This window comes from Ictidomys tridecemlineatus, chromosome 16 (genome assembly GCF_052094955.1).
Source record: "Ictidomys tridecemlineatus isolate mIctTri1 chromosome 16, mIctTri1.hap1, whole genome shotgun sequence".
Taxonomy (NCBI): domain Eukaryota; kingdom Metazoa; phylum Chordata; class Mammalia; order Rodentia; family Sciuridae; genus Ictidomys; species Ictidomys tridecemlineatus.
The window spans coordinates 20,841,233-20,858,908 of NC_135492.1; the positions used below are offsets into that span (position 1 = coordinate 20,841,233).

The following is a 17,676-nucleotide window of genomic DNA, read 5'->3' on the forward strand; positions in this document are numbered from 1 at the left end:
GTTTATAGATCTGTGTCTCTACATACATTAGTATACACACTTTTCCTTGTTCTTCAAGCTGAAAATATTGACACCCAGGAACACTGAGCACATCTAGTGTCTATGCTGAGTAGGACACTCTCTCCTACAAGGCATGTGGTGGATGGAAGGTAGATGTTTATGATTATCTAGAATCCAGTTTGCCTTTTATGGTTAGAACAACCTAATTGTATCTGATATATGACAGTAATGATCTAAGTGCTTTAAGTAGCATCGTGTGATTTAACTAAGCCAATAAGAACCAATGATCCTCCAGCCTACAACTTTGTTGGAACTATAAGGAGCTAGTAAGCTAGTAGTTTACACAGCTGGAGCTGACAGTGGCCATCTCCTCTACAACTTAGGAAGCCCTGGGTTTATATTGTTAATATGACAGAGATGAAAATGAGGAAGAGACTTACTGACATTGTTGAGCTGCTGGATCTCAGTAGTCCTGCAGTGAACATTGCTTTTGAAATTTAAAATCTTATTGACCAATATTCCCTGATTTTTTTTTCATTAGAACAATTTGAAATAATTTTGTCATTGATAGGTAAGTGGTCTTATTGATACAAGTAGTTACTGGAGCAAGGACTCAGGGAGAGAGCAAAGACACAGTGCATGGATTAAATCAGGGGAGCCAGTGACCAGACTGGGTTCAAGATCATGATAAATTTTAAAGGATCAATGAGAGGAGAACTGTGTAACAGGGCAGGTGGCCAGCCTGAAAGACAGATCAAATTAACTGGGACTGTTTAGCTTCTGCTATGTGAGCATCCAGTGATAAGTTCACTCTGAAGACATGAAATCAGACAGAACATTTTGATTCCTCTCACTTAATGGATAAAGAACTAGGGAATGATCTCTATTCCCAAATGAAGCAGGACTGGAACTGAAGCCATCAAAGAAAGCCAATACTTTCTCCTTTTATGGCACAGCATGGAGGAAATACCATGACTTTTAAACAGATTTTTCCATTGGAAAGGCGTTAACTGAAATCAGATTGTGTTTATCTATACTGAAAGAAGTTAATTTACTAACCGCCACTATTTACCACTCTAATAACATGTGGTTGGGGCAAATTAAATCTGAAAATAGACTTACATTGACATTACCAGTCCCAAATGCCAAAGAGAATCAACTTAAGAGAACCAATTGTTTGTTCTTCCTCCATAACAAAGAAAGGATGCCAGTTCATAGTTGGAAGGGTAACTGGCCATACTCAGGACCCTTTCTTTTTTAAAGACAAACAACCAACCAGTTATTATCTTCATCATCAGTGTTAAGGTATTTAAGCTCTTGATCCACTGGCATCATAGTCAGGATACCAAGTCAGATTTATTTTATATACATCAAGCTTCTGTTTGCAGCCAAAGTGTTATAATTATGCTTTTGGAAGATAATTTATTAGCTGAAGTTTCCAATGCTTCAAAATATTAGCATCATGTTAAGATTCATTTTACTTTTTCTAACTACCTTTTATTATATTATGAATTTGTATTGGGATTCAAATTTAATTAGCACCTGAAACAGGAATATCCAACAATGATTTATAAGTTAAATGTTATCTGCTACTGAACAGAAAACCTGCTTTAATATTTGGGGAACTCAGACATCTTTTATTTGATTTCTTTTATTTAAAATTCAGCTGTGCTGGGGAGGTTTTCATCACTGTGACAACATGACTGAGAAAAACAACTAAAGATTCCTTTTGGGTCATGGTTTCAGACATTTCAGTCCCTGGTCACTTGGTCCCACCTCTTTGACGGGAGGCAAGACTGAATGTCATAACAGAGAGAATGTGATAGTTCATAACTGCTTGTCTTACAGTCATGGGGAAGCAAATAAAACAAGAGTAAGAGAGGGACAGGGTATACTCTTTAAGGACACACCTAGTGACCCACTTCCTCCGACAAGGCCTCACCTCCTAAGGTGTCCACCACTTCCCAGAAAATGCCATCAAATTATGAATCCATCAATGAGGAGGTCAAAGTCCTCATGATCCAATCACTTTTTAAATGCCTACCTCTGGTCATTGCTGCATTAGGAACCAAGCCTTCAACACATTAGTCTTCGGGGACAATATAGATCCAAGCCATGACATAAGGTCAATATGCTTCAAAATCTGTCCTGATGGTAATATGATACAGTGTTGAATAGACTGAAACTTCACATGGTACCCCATAATATGAACATTTCTTATGTCAATAAGCTAAAAATTACCACTTTTCTAAATCTTTCTTTCAAGAGATTCATATCTTGTTCAAATTCTTTTCTAAATAATTGGTACTCACAGAAAATAGGCTTTTGCTATGCCACCAGTGATTTCTCAATGCTCTGGGCTCTCCCTGCCACAGGCACATCAGGGGTGAGGGCCCTGTGTGCTCGGGACACCTCAGTCTTGGGTATTTTTTTTTTAACTTTTAAAAAATGTTTTTTTATGTTTATTTTTTTATTTTTAGGTTGTGCTGAGGATCGAACCCAGTGCCTCACACCTGTGAGCCAGACGGCGCTGGGAGTGGAATTCATGAGGCACAGAACAGGGACTGCTTTTGGCTCCCACTGAGTGACACAGAAGTCACATTTCCCAAGATCAGACATTGCAGGGCAGTGGAGCGGAGCACCCGCTGTGAGTGGGAACACAGACCAGAGTACCCTGGGATAAACTGCCCTGAATGGTAAACCCCTATTCATCCTTCAAGACCCAACTCGTGGACTCCCTGCGCCAGTTAGTTGTCCAGTCTCACTGGGCCTCACGAGGGCTCCTGTCCACTGCTTACCAAATACCATTTGGCAATGCCCCCCCTGACTTGTTCACCTCTCCCACAGGCTGGGCCTTCCTGGGGGACCCAGGCACCTCCGTGCCTAGTATTGGTTCAACTGGAATCCCAGCCGTTCCCCTTCTGAGCTCCCCTTCCCCCAGCTAGGTGCTTTGCACCCTCTCTCTATCTTCCAGTGTTTGAATATCAGACTCCCTTTCCTGAGGCCTACGTCAGCTCACCACAGAGCCGAGAGGGAGGCCTCAGAAAGACCCTGTGGAATCTCTCCAGGTGAAGTCCTCTCTAGAGTCCCTGCGAGGCCGTCATCAGGGATGATGAAAAGCTCAGTTGCAGAGAAGGCGTGGGAGCATGGGGTTAAGGACCTGTCTGGGTCTGCTGCCCACAGACAGAAGGTTCTACCAATTGCTCTGTCCCTCAGTTTCCCACCAAGAAAGGAAGGATAATAAAAAACACCTTGTAGGACTGATGGGAAGATTAAGTGACTTTATTACAGAATATTTATCTCTGTACTTGGCAAACACTGAACAGACACCATTCTATTACTGCCAAGACCAATAAACACTAGAGGCAGGAAAACCCAGTATAGTCAGAGTTGGTGTCACCTAGGAATCAAGTGTCACTGGTCCTAGGAAGACCAATCTGAAGCAACCTGACCCACTCTGGGCTGGTCATTTCTAACGGTGTCAGGGCCATTCTGCCCTACATGCCTCCACAGAATATGAGCTCGGTAAGGGCAGCACCCTCCCCTCCATGTCCCCAGCACACAGTGGTGCAGGGTTGTGGGAAAAGCCTGTCAATCCACCCACTAGATAAGTTCACAGTGTGACCTTGACCAAAGTCTCAAACATAGTCTTATTGGAATGGATTCTCCACTGCCCACAGTGCAGATCCCTAGTGAGCCAATACCACCCTTCCAAGGTGCTGGGGATCAGAGTGAAAAGGCAAGGGGCTCTGTCCAGCGGAAAACTGCCTAGTGTCAAATAACTTAACATTTATTAGGCACTTGCTGTAGGGCAGGCACCCATCCTATCACCTTACAAGATTTCGATCACTTATTTAAACAATTCTGAGTGTGATCCTATTTTGTTCATGCAGCAACAGAGGCCAAGGCTTAAGCAATTTGCCGATGGCTGCTCAGGTACCCGGGATCTGGGAGTTCAGACGGGGGCTGCTGGGCCATAGCTCCAGCTCCTCATCTGCCAGAGCACAGAGAATGCGAAAGAGCTGGGAGGAGACAGGCTGGGGCGGTGCAGAAATGCACGAGGGTCCAGGAGGTGACCCAGAAAGCTTGGGAGAGCAGCTATGGAAAGAAGAATGGGCCTAGGGAGTTTAGGATCCAATCTGTCATTAGTGCCGCCCACTTTTTTGAGTCCAAGCGCACCAGGCCTGTCTGGGCATATTTTCTCATTTAACATTTGCAATCACCAAGGGAAGCCATCAACCCCACTTCACAGACGGGAAACCGCAGGCTCAGAGGGAGACTCACCTGCCCGCTGATAAGTGGGAATCTAGGGCTGAAGTTCAAGTTGGCCCCATGGTCCCTGATCTTAACCACTTGATCACAAACGGGTACTGGGGACAAGAGGGAGGGACCAATGCAGAAAGAGAAGAGCCACCCGGTCTTTACCTGGGGTGACAGTTTTGCCTGTCTGCCCCACGCTGAGGGTATAGCTCCAGCTCACATGAGCGTGTGTGCATGTTCTGGGTGACAGAGGCAGTCAAGGGCCTGGGCAAAGGGCCTGCCCCCTATTACGGGGAAGCAAACAGAACAAACTGCTGCAGATGGGCCAGGGATGGAGATCTCACTCCCTCCCACCCTCCCTGCGCTCCTCGGGACTGGAGAGCGAGCAGGCAGCCACCCTCCCAGCTCTTCCCAGGCTTCAGGTGACAGACCCTCCCTGGTATTCTCAGCTCCCATTCACTGAGCACCTGCTGCACACACCAGCCCACGAGCTTCTCAACTCCACACAAGCCACCCGCCACTCCTCACAGCGCCACCCTGAGGAGGGCTTTAGCTTCATCTTGGCCACAGAGGAGGAAACTGAGGGTCAGAGATGGACACCTGCTTCAGCCAGCTGGGACTAAGTGGCACTTTCTGGCTGCATCTAACCTGCCATGTGGCCTCAGACAGAGTCCCTTTCCCCTTTTGAGTCTCAGCCTCTCCAGGAGTAAGTTAGTGTGGGCGATGCCAAAGCTCATTTCCACTCAGGCCTGTGAGCCCTTGTGGCCCCTGCCACCCTCCCCTGCCCACTGCTCTCCAAAGCCCAGCAGGACACCAAGTCACCACCCCGGACACTCAGGGGCAAGGAAAGACGAAGTACTGGTTTTTGCCCAAACCAGCCCAGGACACCAGGAACCACAAAACCAAAGGATTTCCTTGCCCCTGGTCATGGGAGTAGCAGCCCAGAGGGCAGAGGGGACAGCCATCCCATGCAGTCAGGACTTCCTCTCCCCACTTCCCAGCAGGCAGGGTGCACAGGAGCAGGGGAGGCAGGATCAGGCTCTGTGCCCTCCGGGTCTCTGGGGGCTGAGAGGGTGGGATGGAGGTCACTCTAGAAGAGTCCTGAGGCTGAGTTCAAGGGGAGGTCTGGGGACAGGTCTGTGGCTCTGGAGGGAACTTCTGCCCACTCTGCCCTGTTGCTGGGAATGTCTGGAGGCATCTGGGAGGGAGGCCCTGTCCCCTCACTCCTGTCCCTGAAGTAGCTAAAATCCCAGATGCTGGAGCCTCCGGGCCCTGGGGACAGGTGCACAGTGGAGGTCAGGCTCACCCCTCACTCCACCAGCCTCCCCGCCTCACTGCTGCCCCCTGAAGTCCATGCTCCACACGGCAGCCAGGGCCTCGGAACAGTCCACACTGAGTCATCTCCTTGGCGACCTCCAGTGATTTCCCATCACTCAGAACAAAATGCCACCGCCCCCAATTCCAGGGAAGGCCCTCCCTGATGGCCCCCCGCCATGCCCACCTCTTCCCACTCCCTGCCCCTCACTGCTTCTGCCCGGTTGTGTGGGCCTTCCCGCCACCCATAACACCCAGGCTCCCGGTCCGTCCTTCTGCACTTGCTGTTTTTCCTGCTGGGAAGTCCCACGACCTTGGCTCTCAGCTTAGGCCCTGGCTCCTGCCCTGGCACCGCCTGGAGCAGCTCCGTCCCTCACTGCCACTCGCTAGGCACTGTCCTGTCCTCTCCGACGTGCTCTTTCTGGCTGGCCGATGTTCCCGTTTAGCGTCCTGCTTCCTCCCCTGGAATGGAGCTCCCCAGGGGCAGGGACCTGGCTGCCCACTCGCTGGTCTCAGCAATGAGTCGCGGCCTCGTTGGGTCCCCACAGCCTGGCAGAAGGGGATGCTGTCGCTCAGGGAAGTGGAGAGGACTGCTCGGGCCCGGCCAAGAGGGTGGCAGGATTCGAACCCAAGGTGGCCTGGTGCCCAGGCGGTCTCCGGAGAGCCTCACAAGGCAGTGTCCACATCCGGGGGCTCTTGCCCACAGGACACTGGCCCACAATGACGCTCTCAGGGAGGGTACCAGGACGTGAGCCCCGCCCCACTGTCCCAGCGGTCCTCCTGAAGAGACTGGCTGGCTCCACCCTCACCTCCCGGCTCCGCAGGCCTAGCAGCAGCACAGTGAGGAGGCAGCCATTCACCAGGCTGCGTCCCGGGAGGCCGCAGGTCCACCGCTCACACTTCCTAAGGACCTGCCACCTGCTCCAGCCTGCGGTGGAAGAACGCAGTCAGCAGGAGCCATCGGCACCAAGGGAGGGAGGCCACCAGACACCAGGGACTCCTCAGCCTCCTGGTGGGAGGAGACCAAGGATGGGGAGGGGGAAGGACAGCCCAAGGCCACAGAGCCTAACAGTGGTAGGCCCCATGCTGAGGACTCTAGCACCAGGACCCCTGAGAGCGCCAGGTGAAGCAGAGGCTCAGCATGGGACAGAATGCAGCTGGGAGCTGCCAGGCACTGGGGACAGGAAGGCCGGAGTGGGGTTGAGGCCCTGGGGCAGGGAAGGCCCTCAGAGTCCCACCTGCCTCCAAGCACCCACTTAGCTGAGGAGAGAGGAGACCCATCTGCTCTGAGAATGGATGGCCCCTTGGGATCCTGGGCAGCTCCTGGGAGGGTCAGACTCAGGCCACCCGCACAACGGCTAGTTTCTGCTACTGGCTATGTGCCAGGAGACGGGGGTTACAGGTCTGCGGAGACCCCCGAGAAGGCCACAGCAGCACCAGACTGGGCCAACCCAATGTCATCCATGGACACTGCCATGTCCATCCCCCAACACACTCAGCCTAAAGAGACCAGAGGCCGGAGCCCATGCCCCCGGGATGGGCCTCAGAAACGGTGCCACCTGCCGCCGAAGGAAACCAGGCACAAACGGTGCACTGCATGGACCAGGCAGACAGCGCTTCAAACCAGGCTAGCCAAGGGGACAGCAAGGGCAGGGGACTGGCGAAGGGCCATGTGGGGATTGGGGACATGATCTGCACTTTGGTCCAGTGGTGTGTAGGTGTGTCCTTGGGACAGTCAAGCTGCCTGCGACGTACCCTCTCTCTCCGGCAGAACGCACCACTCCACCCTGGGGAAGGTGCAGGCCGCCAGCCACAGCAGCAGACTGCCATGGAGCCCCCGTCTGCCAGCCAGAGCCTGGCTCTTCTGAAGCACTTCAGATGAAACCCTCCCAACAAAACAGGCGGCAACCACTCAGAGAGGGGACACGTTGTCCCAAATGACACAGCAAAAAGTGATGCAGTCAGGTTTGAATTTGGGCCCATTGCAAAAGACCTCCAAGGCCCACTCCTACTACCTCGGGAGTCCCCTGTCCCCATCCTGCCCTGTCCACACTCTGGGCTGCCAGTCCCTCCCCACAGCTACCCTCCGCTCCAGGCCTGGGAACAGGAGCTTGCGTGAAATAGCAGCTTAGGAAATGCATCCTTCCTCCCCTTCCCGCTCCCTCCACCCTCCCTCGCTCCTCTCAGGGCACATCTCTGAGGTCATTTCAGCCCTGGACCTCAGCCCGATAAGAAGGAACTCCAAACACAGGGCAGCTGGGGACAGCGGCGGTGCTGACTAGGGGTCTTTCTCCACCCCTGGGATCCCCTAGCCCAGCCCGTGGCCCCAGAGAGGCAGGAGGGCTTGAGGTTAGAGTCCCCACCCTTGGCTCTGATTCCCAAGTGACGCAACCCAGCGTCTGGATTCAGAGAGTCATAAAATGTTTATTTGGAATAACAACTACCACCACGACCATTTGTCCCTCTCCTCTCCTGTGCCAAGAGCTCTGCTGGGTACGGCAAGTAGCCGACAGCCTCCAAAGCAGGTGCCGTCGGGATCCCACTTACAGATGAGAAAACCGAGTCTCCAGGGGTCAAGCACGTGCGCGCAGCCTCAGCGCGAGGAAGCAGCAGGGTCCGAGGCCAACTCCAGTCTGCATAGCTTCGAGTCTGTGCCACAGCACTGGGCTCATCCCCCTACATGTCACTGCTGAAAACAGCCCTTGCGTTGGTCCATCCCAGCTGTGTCATTTTACAGATGGGAAGACTGAGGCCCGGGAAGGGAGAGTGCTTGGTTCAGGGTCACATCAAAGGTGAGTGGCCCATCTTGGGCTGGAAGGCAGGTCCCCACCCTTGGCCTCACTCTCAGTGGCCAGACCTGAGCCAGGATCAGGCCACGTGCACCTGGCTGGGCGTGGGAGGCAGCAGGGTGGTGGGAGGCTGGGGTTCCAGCCAGAGGTAAATATTGATATGACTGTGTTTACACGGTAACTGGACTCCTCCTGGCTGCCGCCTCCTTTCTCCCAGCCAAGGAGGGAAGGAGTCTGTGGGGAGAGGAGGTTTGTGGGCCAGGGGCATGGGGTCAGAAAGCCCGGGACATCCACAGTTGGGGGGGCCTGGAGTCCGGGAGATGGGGGTCACAGGCCTGGGTTTGAGTCCTGGCCCTGCCAGTGGGTTCCAAGACACTTAGTGAATGATGACGAAAGGGCTTTCTAACTGTCACAAGCACAAAGGTCAAAGATAAATAATCAGCAGCTCAGCATGGCCAGCGTCCACCCTGTCCACCCCGTTAGCTTCTGAGAGCTTCACCCCTGGTGGGGGTGGGGGGCTTTCCCAGGAAAGTGGAGTTTCACTAAATCTAGTGGCACCCTGGGGTGAGGCCATGGCTCTGAAGAATGGGGTGGCAGGCGCTGCCTCACGCCAGCCCCTGGTTCCTGAGAGGCTCCTGAGCCTCGCCTTTGTCTTCCACAACTCAAAATGTGGCTGCTGCCTGGGGGTGGTGCAAAGATCAGGGAGATTTGTTTGTTTGTTTGTTTTGAGGGATTGAGAATCCAACCCAGGGCCCCTCTACTGCTGATCCTCATCCCAGCCCTTTTCAGTTTTTATTTTGAGACAGTTCCTTGCTTAGTTGCAGAAGCTGGCCTCAAACTTGCGATCCTCCTACTTCAGCTTCCCAAGTCACCAGGATGATAGAGTGCACCACCACGCCCAGCAAAGGGCACATTCAGGTGCCAGGCAGGCGTGTAGTAGGTGCTCATTTCACGCCTCAGTCTTCCCCCATACACATCCCATGGCTCCCAATCCCCCTTTAGCAGAAGCATTCTGGGCTTAGCTCCCTCTTGGGCCCTGATGGCAGCCCCTCCCTCAGCTGATTTCCTGAATGTTCTCCAGAAATCTGCTCCTCTGTATATTATCCCCCCAAGCCCTGGGGGGGGGGAGCCATTCCTAAGCTTGTCAGGGGCCAGGAGAGGCCTGCAGACACCCCAGCCACCCTGACCTGCAGGGCCCCGAGACAGGGTGGCAGCCCAGGCGAAGACTGGTGCCACTCCTCACTGCCTGCTGACATGGGTCTGGAAGGACGGACAGCCCCCCATTCTTATCTGTGGATGAGTGAAGCACCTAGGGGCACTGCCGCCAGCCGCCACCTCCCCGGGATGGCTTCCCTGATGCGCGCACCCTGGCGGGAGGCCTGCATCACACCCTGGTTGGCGCTTGGTGTTGTCCTGGTGGGAGGAAGGTTGGGGGGGGAGGCCGGGGCCCACAGGGGAAGGGGCTGCAGGGGCCCTCAGCTCCTCGTCTTCGTGACCCTCTAGGCAGCGTGATGGAGTGGCCTGGGGGTGCAGGGCAGTGCCCGGCGACCGACCACCGGTGTCCCCCCAGGCCCCTCTTGTGGCCTCCTAACTGCCCCCTACCATTCCTGCCTTCAGGTACCCTCTCTGCTCCCCTGGCTCTGCATGTCTCCTTGGCAACTGTAACTACACTGGTCATTTCCTGCCCACATCAGCCTGTCCCCAGCTGTGGCAGAGAGACTCTGCTGCCCTCCATGCTGACCCCGGCCCCAGCGCCATTTGAGCCAGGCACTTGTTGGGTATATATAGGAACAAAGCTCCTTGGCCGTGGCCCGGGCACTGGCCTTGCCAGCTGAAGACACTGAGCAGAGGCACAAAAGGTCGTCACCATTTGCTGAAGGTCCCCCTCCCTATAAACCCCAGAGCGTGGACTTCAGCTAAGCCACGATCTCAGCTCAGGCCAGGGCACTGCTGCCGACCCCAGGGCTTCGCACCGGAGCCCTGCTCCTCGTCTGCCAGGGGTGAGCCCTCGGCTGCTGGCAGGAAACGAGGGCTCACCCCTCGACACAAATCGACAACATCCTTACTTACCCCAAACCTAGCAATGCAAGGAAACATGAGTAACCCGGTTACCAGACAGGTGCTGGCCATCCAAGTGGCTGAGGCGCGACTATGGCCTGGCGTGCGGCCGTCCTCCTACCTGCAAATGATAACCTTGCCCCTCGTGTTTTTAATGGTGTCCGCACCCATTGTGTCCTCACAATGGTACCCCAAGAAATGGAGCAATCTGCCCCCCTTGGTAGGGAAGGAGCACAGACAGGGAGGGTGGCTGACCCAAGGTCACACAGCAAGTTGGTAGTTCAACAGGATTCAAACTTGGGCCCTGGACCTGTCCTCAATTCCACCACTGGAAGTAAAGATGACCTGCAGCTCTCAGGCTCCCGCTGGGAACGGGAAGGCACCGTGCGGGCAGAGGGGAAGCTGGGCTGGTCTCCTTCCCCAGAGCCTGCCTGTCTGGCTCACGTCTCAAACATCCAGGCGATGGGCGCCTGTCCTGGCACTGTGCCCTGGCAGCCTCACACACCTCTCTGTGCCTGATGTTGGGTGGTCTGAGGACAGCAAGAGGCAGGGGGTACAAAAAGCCACCTCATCCCCAGCCTGCACGGAGGTGAGGTGGGTCCACTGGTTTTTTTTTTCCTTTTTAATACTGTTATTATATTTTTATGCCTGTATTTTATTTATTTTTAGGTGGTGCTGAGGCTGGAACCCGGGGAGCGCTCCCCCCGGGAGTCCCAGCCCAGCCCCTCCACTGAGTTTTAAGATCAGTGCTGACTCCCTGCCATGGGGGAGAGACCTGGTGGGGAGCGGAGCTTGGGGGAGTCGGGCAGCAGAGCAGGAAGCAGCCCACACGGTCTGCCAAGGAGCCCCATCAGGACCCAGGGGCCAGGGGGACCTTGGCCACACTGGAGGGGAAGGGCACTAGACTTCAGTGTCCACAGAGCAGGAGATCAGGGGCAAACGCTCTGGCAGTCCTGAATCGCCCCCACCTCAGGAATGACGGCCCAGGTTTGGGGGAAAGCTAAATGACAGGGGCCAAGGAAGCCTGGCATCAGCCCCACCCCAATCACAGGTGGTGTGTCAAGGATCCACCCTGGGGCCTCCACTCAGCCTGCTGCAGCCTGCTCTCTGCCCCTGTGCCCCTCTACCTGTTTCCCCCCTCTTCCCGGCTCCCTCACACACTTTCCAGGCCAGCTCCATCCTGAGCTTTCAGAGTTCCATGTCACTCAGCTCCTATGTCACCCAGGTCCCTGAACTGGGATGAATTTTCCAATTCACATGCCACCTGCTCAGTGATGCCTTCTCTCATCTCTCCAGCCAGAAGTCAGCCCTCTCCTGGTGTGATACTGCCACCTCTCCTAAGGACATGCCACATAGCCTGAGGACCAGGTAGACATTGAAGGACTCGTGGACGCTCTCTTAACATGGTATTTCAGTTTTTTCTTCCCCTGCACAAGGTTTGGTATATAATAAGTGCTCAATAAATCTCTGTTGAATGACACACAAAATATTATCTACATATCACTGTCCTCTTCTCCTCATATCATGATAAACATTAATCCTTCTTCCAGACTTTCAAACAGGTCAGACATTAGGTAGAACTTCCCAACCTGAGCTCAAGGTTGTGAAAGTAAGGAAACTAAGCTATATCCAAGCAAAACATTCTCACTTGGGTTATCTCAACCAATTTCCAAGTCATCCCTAGAAGATAAGACTTATCATCTCGTGTCATTGATGAGCCAAGTTGTAACCCAGGGAAAATGGTGCAACTTGACCAAAGTCCCTGTGGGGAAGTAGAGGAGCTGGAACTGGAACCCAGACCTGTTTGATGCCAGAATCTGGAATCTTCCTGATGGGCGGGGAGGCTTCTCAGATGTGAGGTTCTAGAAAGTGTCACCAAGATAAGGTGGGGACCTCTCCCTCTTCCTCTTTATGATGGATTTTAAGGAGGAAAAAAGACTTCCTTCCATGTAACTTAGGTCAGAGTGGGCTTGAAGGCACAATGGGTGACATGATCTCACAGACTTACCCTCTTTTATGACTCATATTTTAAGACTTTGAATCAAGTGCTGGTCCCCGGGTAATGCACCCTAACAGTGAAACTGACCAAGCAGAGCATTCCTGTGGGAATCTTAAATCAGAGGTACGTGGAGTCCAAGACCGTGTCTGGGTGCTCTGGCAGGTAGAATAAAGCCACAGTTCTCTAAAGAGGTAGGTGGTGGTACACAGGAGAAAGATTCTAGTTGGTGCATAAGGAAGAAAATTCTAGAAGTGACTGACAGGGAAAGGGAGTTTGTAAGGAGTCTCTTGGAGCTGAGCAGAGCAGGGAGTGGTCCTGGGTAGTAACTGGGGGCTCTTCAGCTGTTCCCAATGTGCCCCTCAGTCTTGGCAGCAGCATCACAAGAGAAATAGAAGAGCTGCATCCCTGGGACTGGCATCCACCATCACTGGCACCTGCTCTCCTGGGGCCTGATCTGTTGCCTTGTGCCTACTGCAGAAGGCACAGAATCTACTGGTAGGCGACAGAATCAGAGGGACTTGTCCATTGGAAAAGGGCCAAAGAGAAGTAGGTGGCCTCTTCCTGGTAATGGAGAGGAAATCTCCAGGCCCTGGAGAGGTGACCAGAGGCCTTGGCTCTGGGCGGAGCAAACTCCCTCCAGTCAAGGACCATGTTGGATTAGCCTGGACCAAAAGGATTTCCCTGAGGGCTTCAGAGACCCCCATGAAACTTCCTCCCCTGGGTCCCCCTTTTCTCTGGTGCCTCTGCCCATCCCTGCCAGCACCTGGCCCCTCCTCTGAAGACTTGCTGGGAGACGCTGGGGAGACCAGACCTCTGGACGTGGAGCCTCCAAGTGCCCCTGGTCTCTGACAGCCTCCATCCTGGCCTGGCCACAATCACCAACCCTTATGCCACAGCGGGATCAGCAGTCTCGGAGTGTCCCAGTCTAGCCCTGCGAATGCTCACGGTGCAGCCACACACCACTTCCCAATGGAGCCCCAGAACGCCCCCAGCTTTCCGGACACTCAGGTCCAGGTGGATTCAGAGCCTCGGAATCACTACCACCCTCAAACCCGACCCAGCCCGCTGCCAAGGGTCTGCACGCCAAGCAGGGTGAAAGGACTTCCAGATGCCCCAAATCAGGCCGCACCGACGGTCCCCAAGCCGAACCGGCCACCGCGAGTCCTCCCCACCCAGCCCGGCCCAACTGCCCAGAACCAAGCTCCGCACGACCGGCCTCAGGTCATGAAGCCAGCGCGGGGCGTGGGGACCGGGGCGAGCCGAGCCCTGCCCGGGCGCCCCTCCGCTCCACGCTCCCGAGGGCCGAGCGGGGGCTGCACTGCAGCGGGCGCCCAGCCCCCGCGAGTCCGGCGGGCCCGGGTGCCATCCGCGGCGGCCGGCAGAGACCGTGGAGGCTGGACCGGAACAGTGCGCAGGCTAGAACCGCACTCACCATAGCGCGCGTGCTCGGCTCCGGCCCGGCTGGAGCTCCAGGCTCGCGGCTTCCGGCTGGAGGCTCCGGCTGGCGGCTCCGGCTCCGACTCCGGCTCTGGCTCCCAGCGCGCTGCGCAGCTGGACAGCGCGGCTGGCTGACCCCAGCCGCGTGCGCTTAGCTCCCCGCCGGCGAGCGTGCGGCTCTGGCGCCCACTCCCAGGAAGGCGGGGTCCGCCGCGGGCCAATGGCGGGGCGCGGGAGCCCGGGCCCGGGCGGCGCAGCCAATCACACGCCGGGAGCTAGAGGCCAGGGCTGCCTGGGGACCTCGGAGGGGCCAGTGCGGGCGGGCTCCAGCCTCGGGCTTCGGGGTGCAGAGTCCAGACCCGCCGAGACTGGCTTTGAGGGTAGGAGGAGTCGGGAGAGGCTGTGTGGTGTCCGGTGCGGGGCGCGGGAGTCTTGGCGAACTTTGTTTCCTGCCTGGCGCCTGCACTGGAGTATGACCCAGGGCTCTGCAGCTGCGTGTGTGTGTGTGTGTGTGTGTGTGTGTGTGTGTGTGTGTGTGTGTGTGTGTGTGTGTGTGAGAGAGAGAGAGAGAGAGAGAGAGAGAGAGAGAGAGGGACGAGTGGGTGTGGGAGGGAAGCAGAGAGGAGCGCGGGATCTCCAGGCGTGTGCATTGGTAGATTCAGCAGAGAAACTGTCTCTACATGTATATTGTGGAGGTGCGGGTGAAGCAGGAAAAATAAAACAGAAAACATGCCTCTCTGTATGTTTTTATGATGTGTAATTTGTACATTTGCATTATGTTGTGTATGCACGAGGGTGTGGTGGAAAGAGACTTTGTGTCTCTTTTATAATCAAGAAGAGAGCAAATCCCTGTGGGGTTTTTTTGGTGTCTCTTGTGCATGTGTGTATGTGTGCACAGGAGAGGGATGTGGTTAGGATTTGCTACAACTTTGTGTGTGGCCCAATTTGTGAGACAGAGGGAGAAAAGCACTGTGTGTGCCGTGAAAGCGTTGAGCATTCATTGTGTCTGTTTCACCATCCTCTATGTTTGGGTTAAGGAACTAATGTGGAGCTGGCATGATGAGTACCTGTTAAGGAAAGCAAAGGCAGCCTGGAGGAATTGGGACTTGGGTTTTGAAGCATGACTAAGAGTTTGTGAGCTCCCAAGGAAAGACCTGGGAAGTCTTGCCTACTCCCCACAGGGGACGAAGGGTTGAACTGGCTGGAGATGACAATGGACTGAGGAGAAAAGAGAACCTACCACTGGGAGGGAACAGTAGAAGCAGTTGGCTGGACCCTTGTCCAGGAACTAGCTCAGAGTGACCCTGGGAATACCAGGGAGAGAAGAGCTAGGTGCAGAGTCCTGGGAAGCTGGTATGAGGACCGGGAGGGTGGGGAGGGGCTCTGAGCAAATAACTCTCTGCAGCACTGGCCCCCTTTGTTTGACAGTGCTCAGAATTCTTCACTGTAGAGGGAAGGACACAGGGAGGATGGCCAGGAGGCGTGTGGAGTGCCACAGGTAGGGAGCAAGGTGAAGAGCAGAGGGCCACCCAAGCCACTCACTGGGCTGGCAGCAGAACCAGGGCCTCCCAACACCAAGACAAGTCTCTTCCATCCCCCAGGCTGCCCTGGGAGACGCAGCCCCTGGTCTTACGCGGCTCAAGGGGAAGCACTTGAAGTTTGCTGCCAACTCCAATGCTTACCTCTGTCTCCTTGGGATCCTCAGAGGTCATCTCTCCCAAGCTCTCTGGGAACACCAGCTGTAGTAAGCACTGATCATTTAATTTGTGCCAGACATTTATCATTTGGTAGGTGCTTTGCGGCATTTTCTTAGTAATTCTGACAATTCTATATTACAGATGTTATGATTCCCGTAATATCCCATGGCCACCCACGTCCACACTGAGGGTGGGAAAATCAGTATTCAGAGAGGGAAAGTTATTTGCTCCAGGAGGCACAGCTATTCTGAAGGGATTCTCATCTGCTGGCCTCCTGCTTCTGCTCAACATTCATGCCCTCTCTGACCGACACATGGTGATTGTGGTTGGGAGAACATGTTTCCCTGGTTAGACTCCTAGAGATGGAGAGCTACTCCAGCCTCTGATCACAGTGATTGCTCAGTCATAGAACATCAGGGCTCAAATTGGCAGAAAAGCCAATTTAATCTGGCCAACCGAAAACAAAGAACTCTTTTGCCTATATAACTACAAAGTACAGGGGGAAAGCTAGCTTTAGGCAAGGCTCCTTGAGGAGCTCAGACGATGCCATTAGGATTCAATATCCTTCACTCCATCTCTCAGAACAGTTTCCTTTTCTCCTGGCCTGTTTTTGGCAGTTCTCGCCTCATGATGACAAGGTGGCTGCCAGCAATACCAGGCTCACACCCTACTGCCTCAGCACCTCCAACAGAAATACGGATTCATTGTTCCCAATAGTTTCAACCACATTCCCCAATCCAAGACTCATTGGCTCTCATTGAGGCATGTGTCAGTTCTTTGGTCAATCACCAGGACCAAGGGTTCTGATAGGTCAGACCACTCAGAGTCGGACCGTCTGAGGTGACCTAGCCCGTGCTCTGGTTGGGGTCCAGTTTCTAGCTTTCCCAGCCTTAACACTCACCAGGATCCAAAAGGAATAGCCCAAGAATTTGCAAAGAGGCTTACTGGTCAGTACGTGGTGACAACTGATATTGGTGTCATTCTAACTCTGCTTGGCCTCTGTTACCCTGTACGAAATAGGTGCTCGGGACTGTCTAGTACACAGTGGGTCCTCAAAGCCTCCCTTTTGGTTGGCTGATTTTTTTTAACCGATGCCACATGTGTGCCAAGTCAGTCATCTCCTGGCCAACCTGGGCAGCCCAAGGTGTGCAGGCAGAGTGAGACGCAGAGGAGATTTTAATTTTTTGTTTTCAAAACTTAAATGAAACTACAGTCAAGGGCTCCTGGGGAAATCACTGGACTGTCCAGGGACTGGCACTAGCTTGGCTGAGAGGACGTAGTCAGGAAGACATGAGGAGGAGTCCACGAAGAGGCTGGCAGGGGAGGGCACCGGCTTCAGACCAACTGGCCCCTGCTCAGGGAAGTCAGGACGGGCCTCCCAGACTGATCAAGACCTTAGTTGAATTGCTTCACCCTCTGGACCTCAATTCCTCTCCTCTGTGCGTAGGACATGATGATAGTTCCAATGTTCCCAGGAAGTTGCAAGGTGGAAAGATCCAGCACAGTTCTGGACACACAGGAGACTCTCAATGGGGATCCCCCTCCCTCTTCAGCTCTTCCTGATCTCTCATACAGCTGAAGCTCTTTGGGGAGGGGAAATGCCACACGGCTCTGTGGTAGCAGCACGGAGCTCTAAATCATGGGCCAGAAGGGCACAGTGGTTAAGAGTCCCAGCCTCGGGGCTAGGTTACTTGGGTTCCCATCTCAGCTTACTAGCCGTGTGATCTGAACTTCAGCTTCTATCTGTGGTGTAGTCATGATGATACCAGCCTTGATCTCCTAAGACTTTATAAATGAAAAAGTGGAAAGCACCCGTTGGGGGTAAAGGTCAGTGGTAGAGTGTGTGCTTAGACTGCATGAGGCCCTGTGTTCCACCCCCAGCACCAAAATAAATTAGAGCTCCCGATAGATAGGAAGCTCTCAAGAAACTAGAATGCAAGCCAGCTCTTGTGTTCAAGAAGTCTCCTGCTATACTTGGTCTGGTCAGCCTCATAGCTGCCCCGTGACAGGACCTGCCACCATGACTTGAGGTCTGTAAGGACTAGAATCTCTGATTACCATTCCTGGCTGACCCTCACTCCACTCCTGGCCTGGAGGTGAGGAGAAACCTGACTGCAGAGGT

At 54.1% G+C, this 17,676-nt stretch overlaps 1 protein-coding gene across 1 annotated transcript in view; it reads right to left on the reverse strand.

Annotated features, from left to right (window-relative positions):
* The window catches only part of LOC144371240 (uncharacterized), a 109,510-nt gene extending 93,848 nt beyond the window's left edge, over positions 1–15,662 (reverse strand). The window contains exons 1-2 of the mRNA XM_078033653.1: positions 15,540–15,662; positions 13,853–14,132 (exon numbers count right to left, since the gene is read on the reverse strand). Of these exons, the coding sequence (XP_077889779.1) occupies positions 13,853–14,132; positions 15,540–15,662 (403 nt within the window). The remainder of the gene's footprint in view (positions 1–13,852; positions 14,133–15,539) is intronic.
* Positions 15,663–17,676: the final 2,014 nt, after the last annotated feature.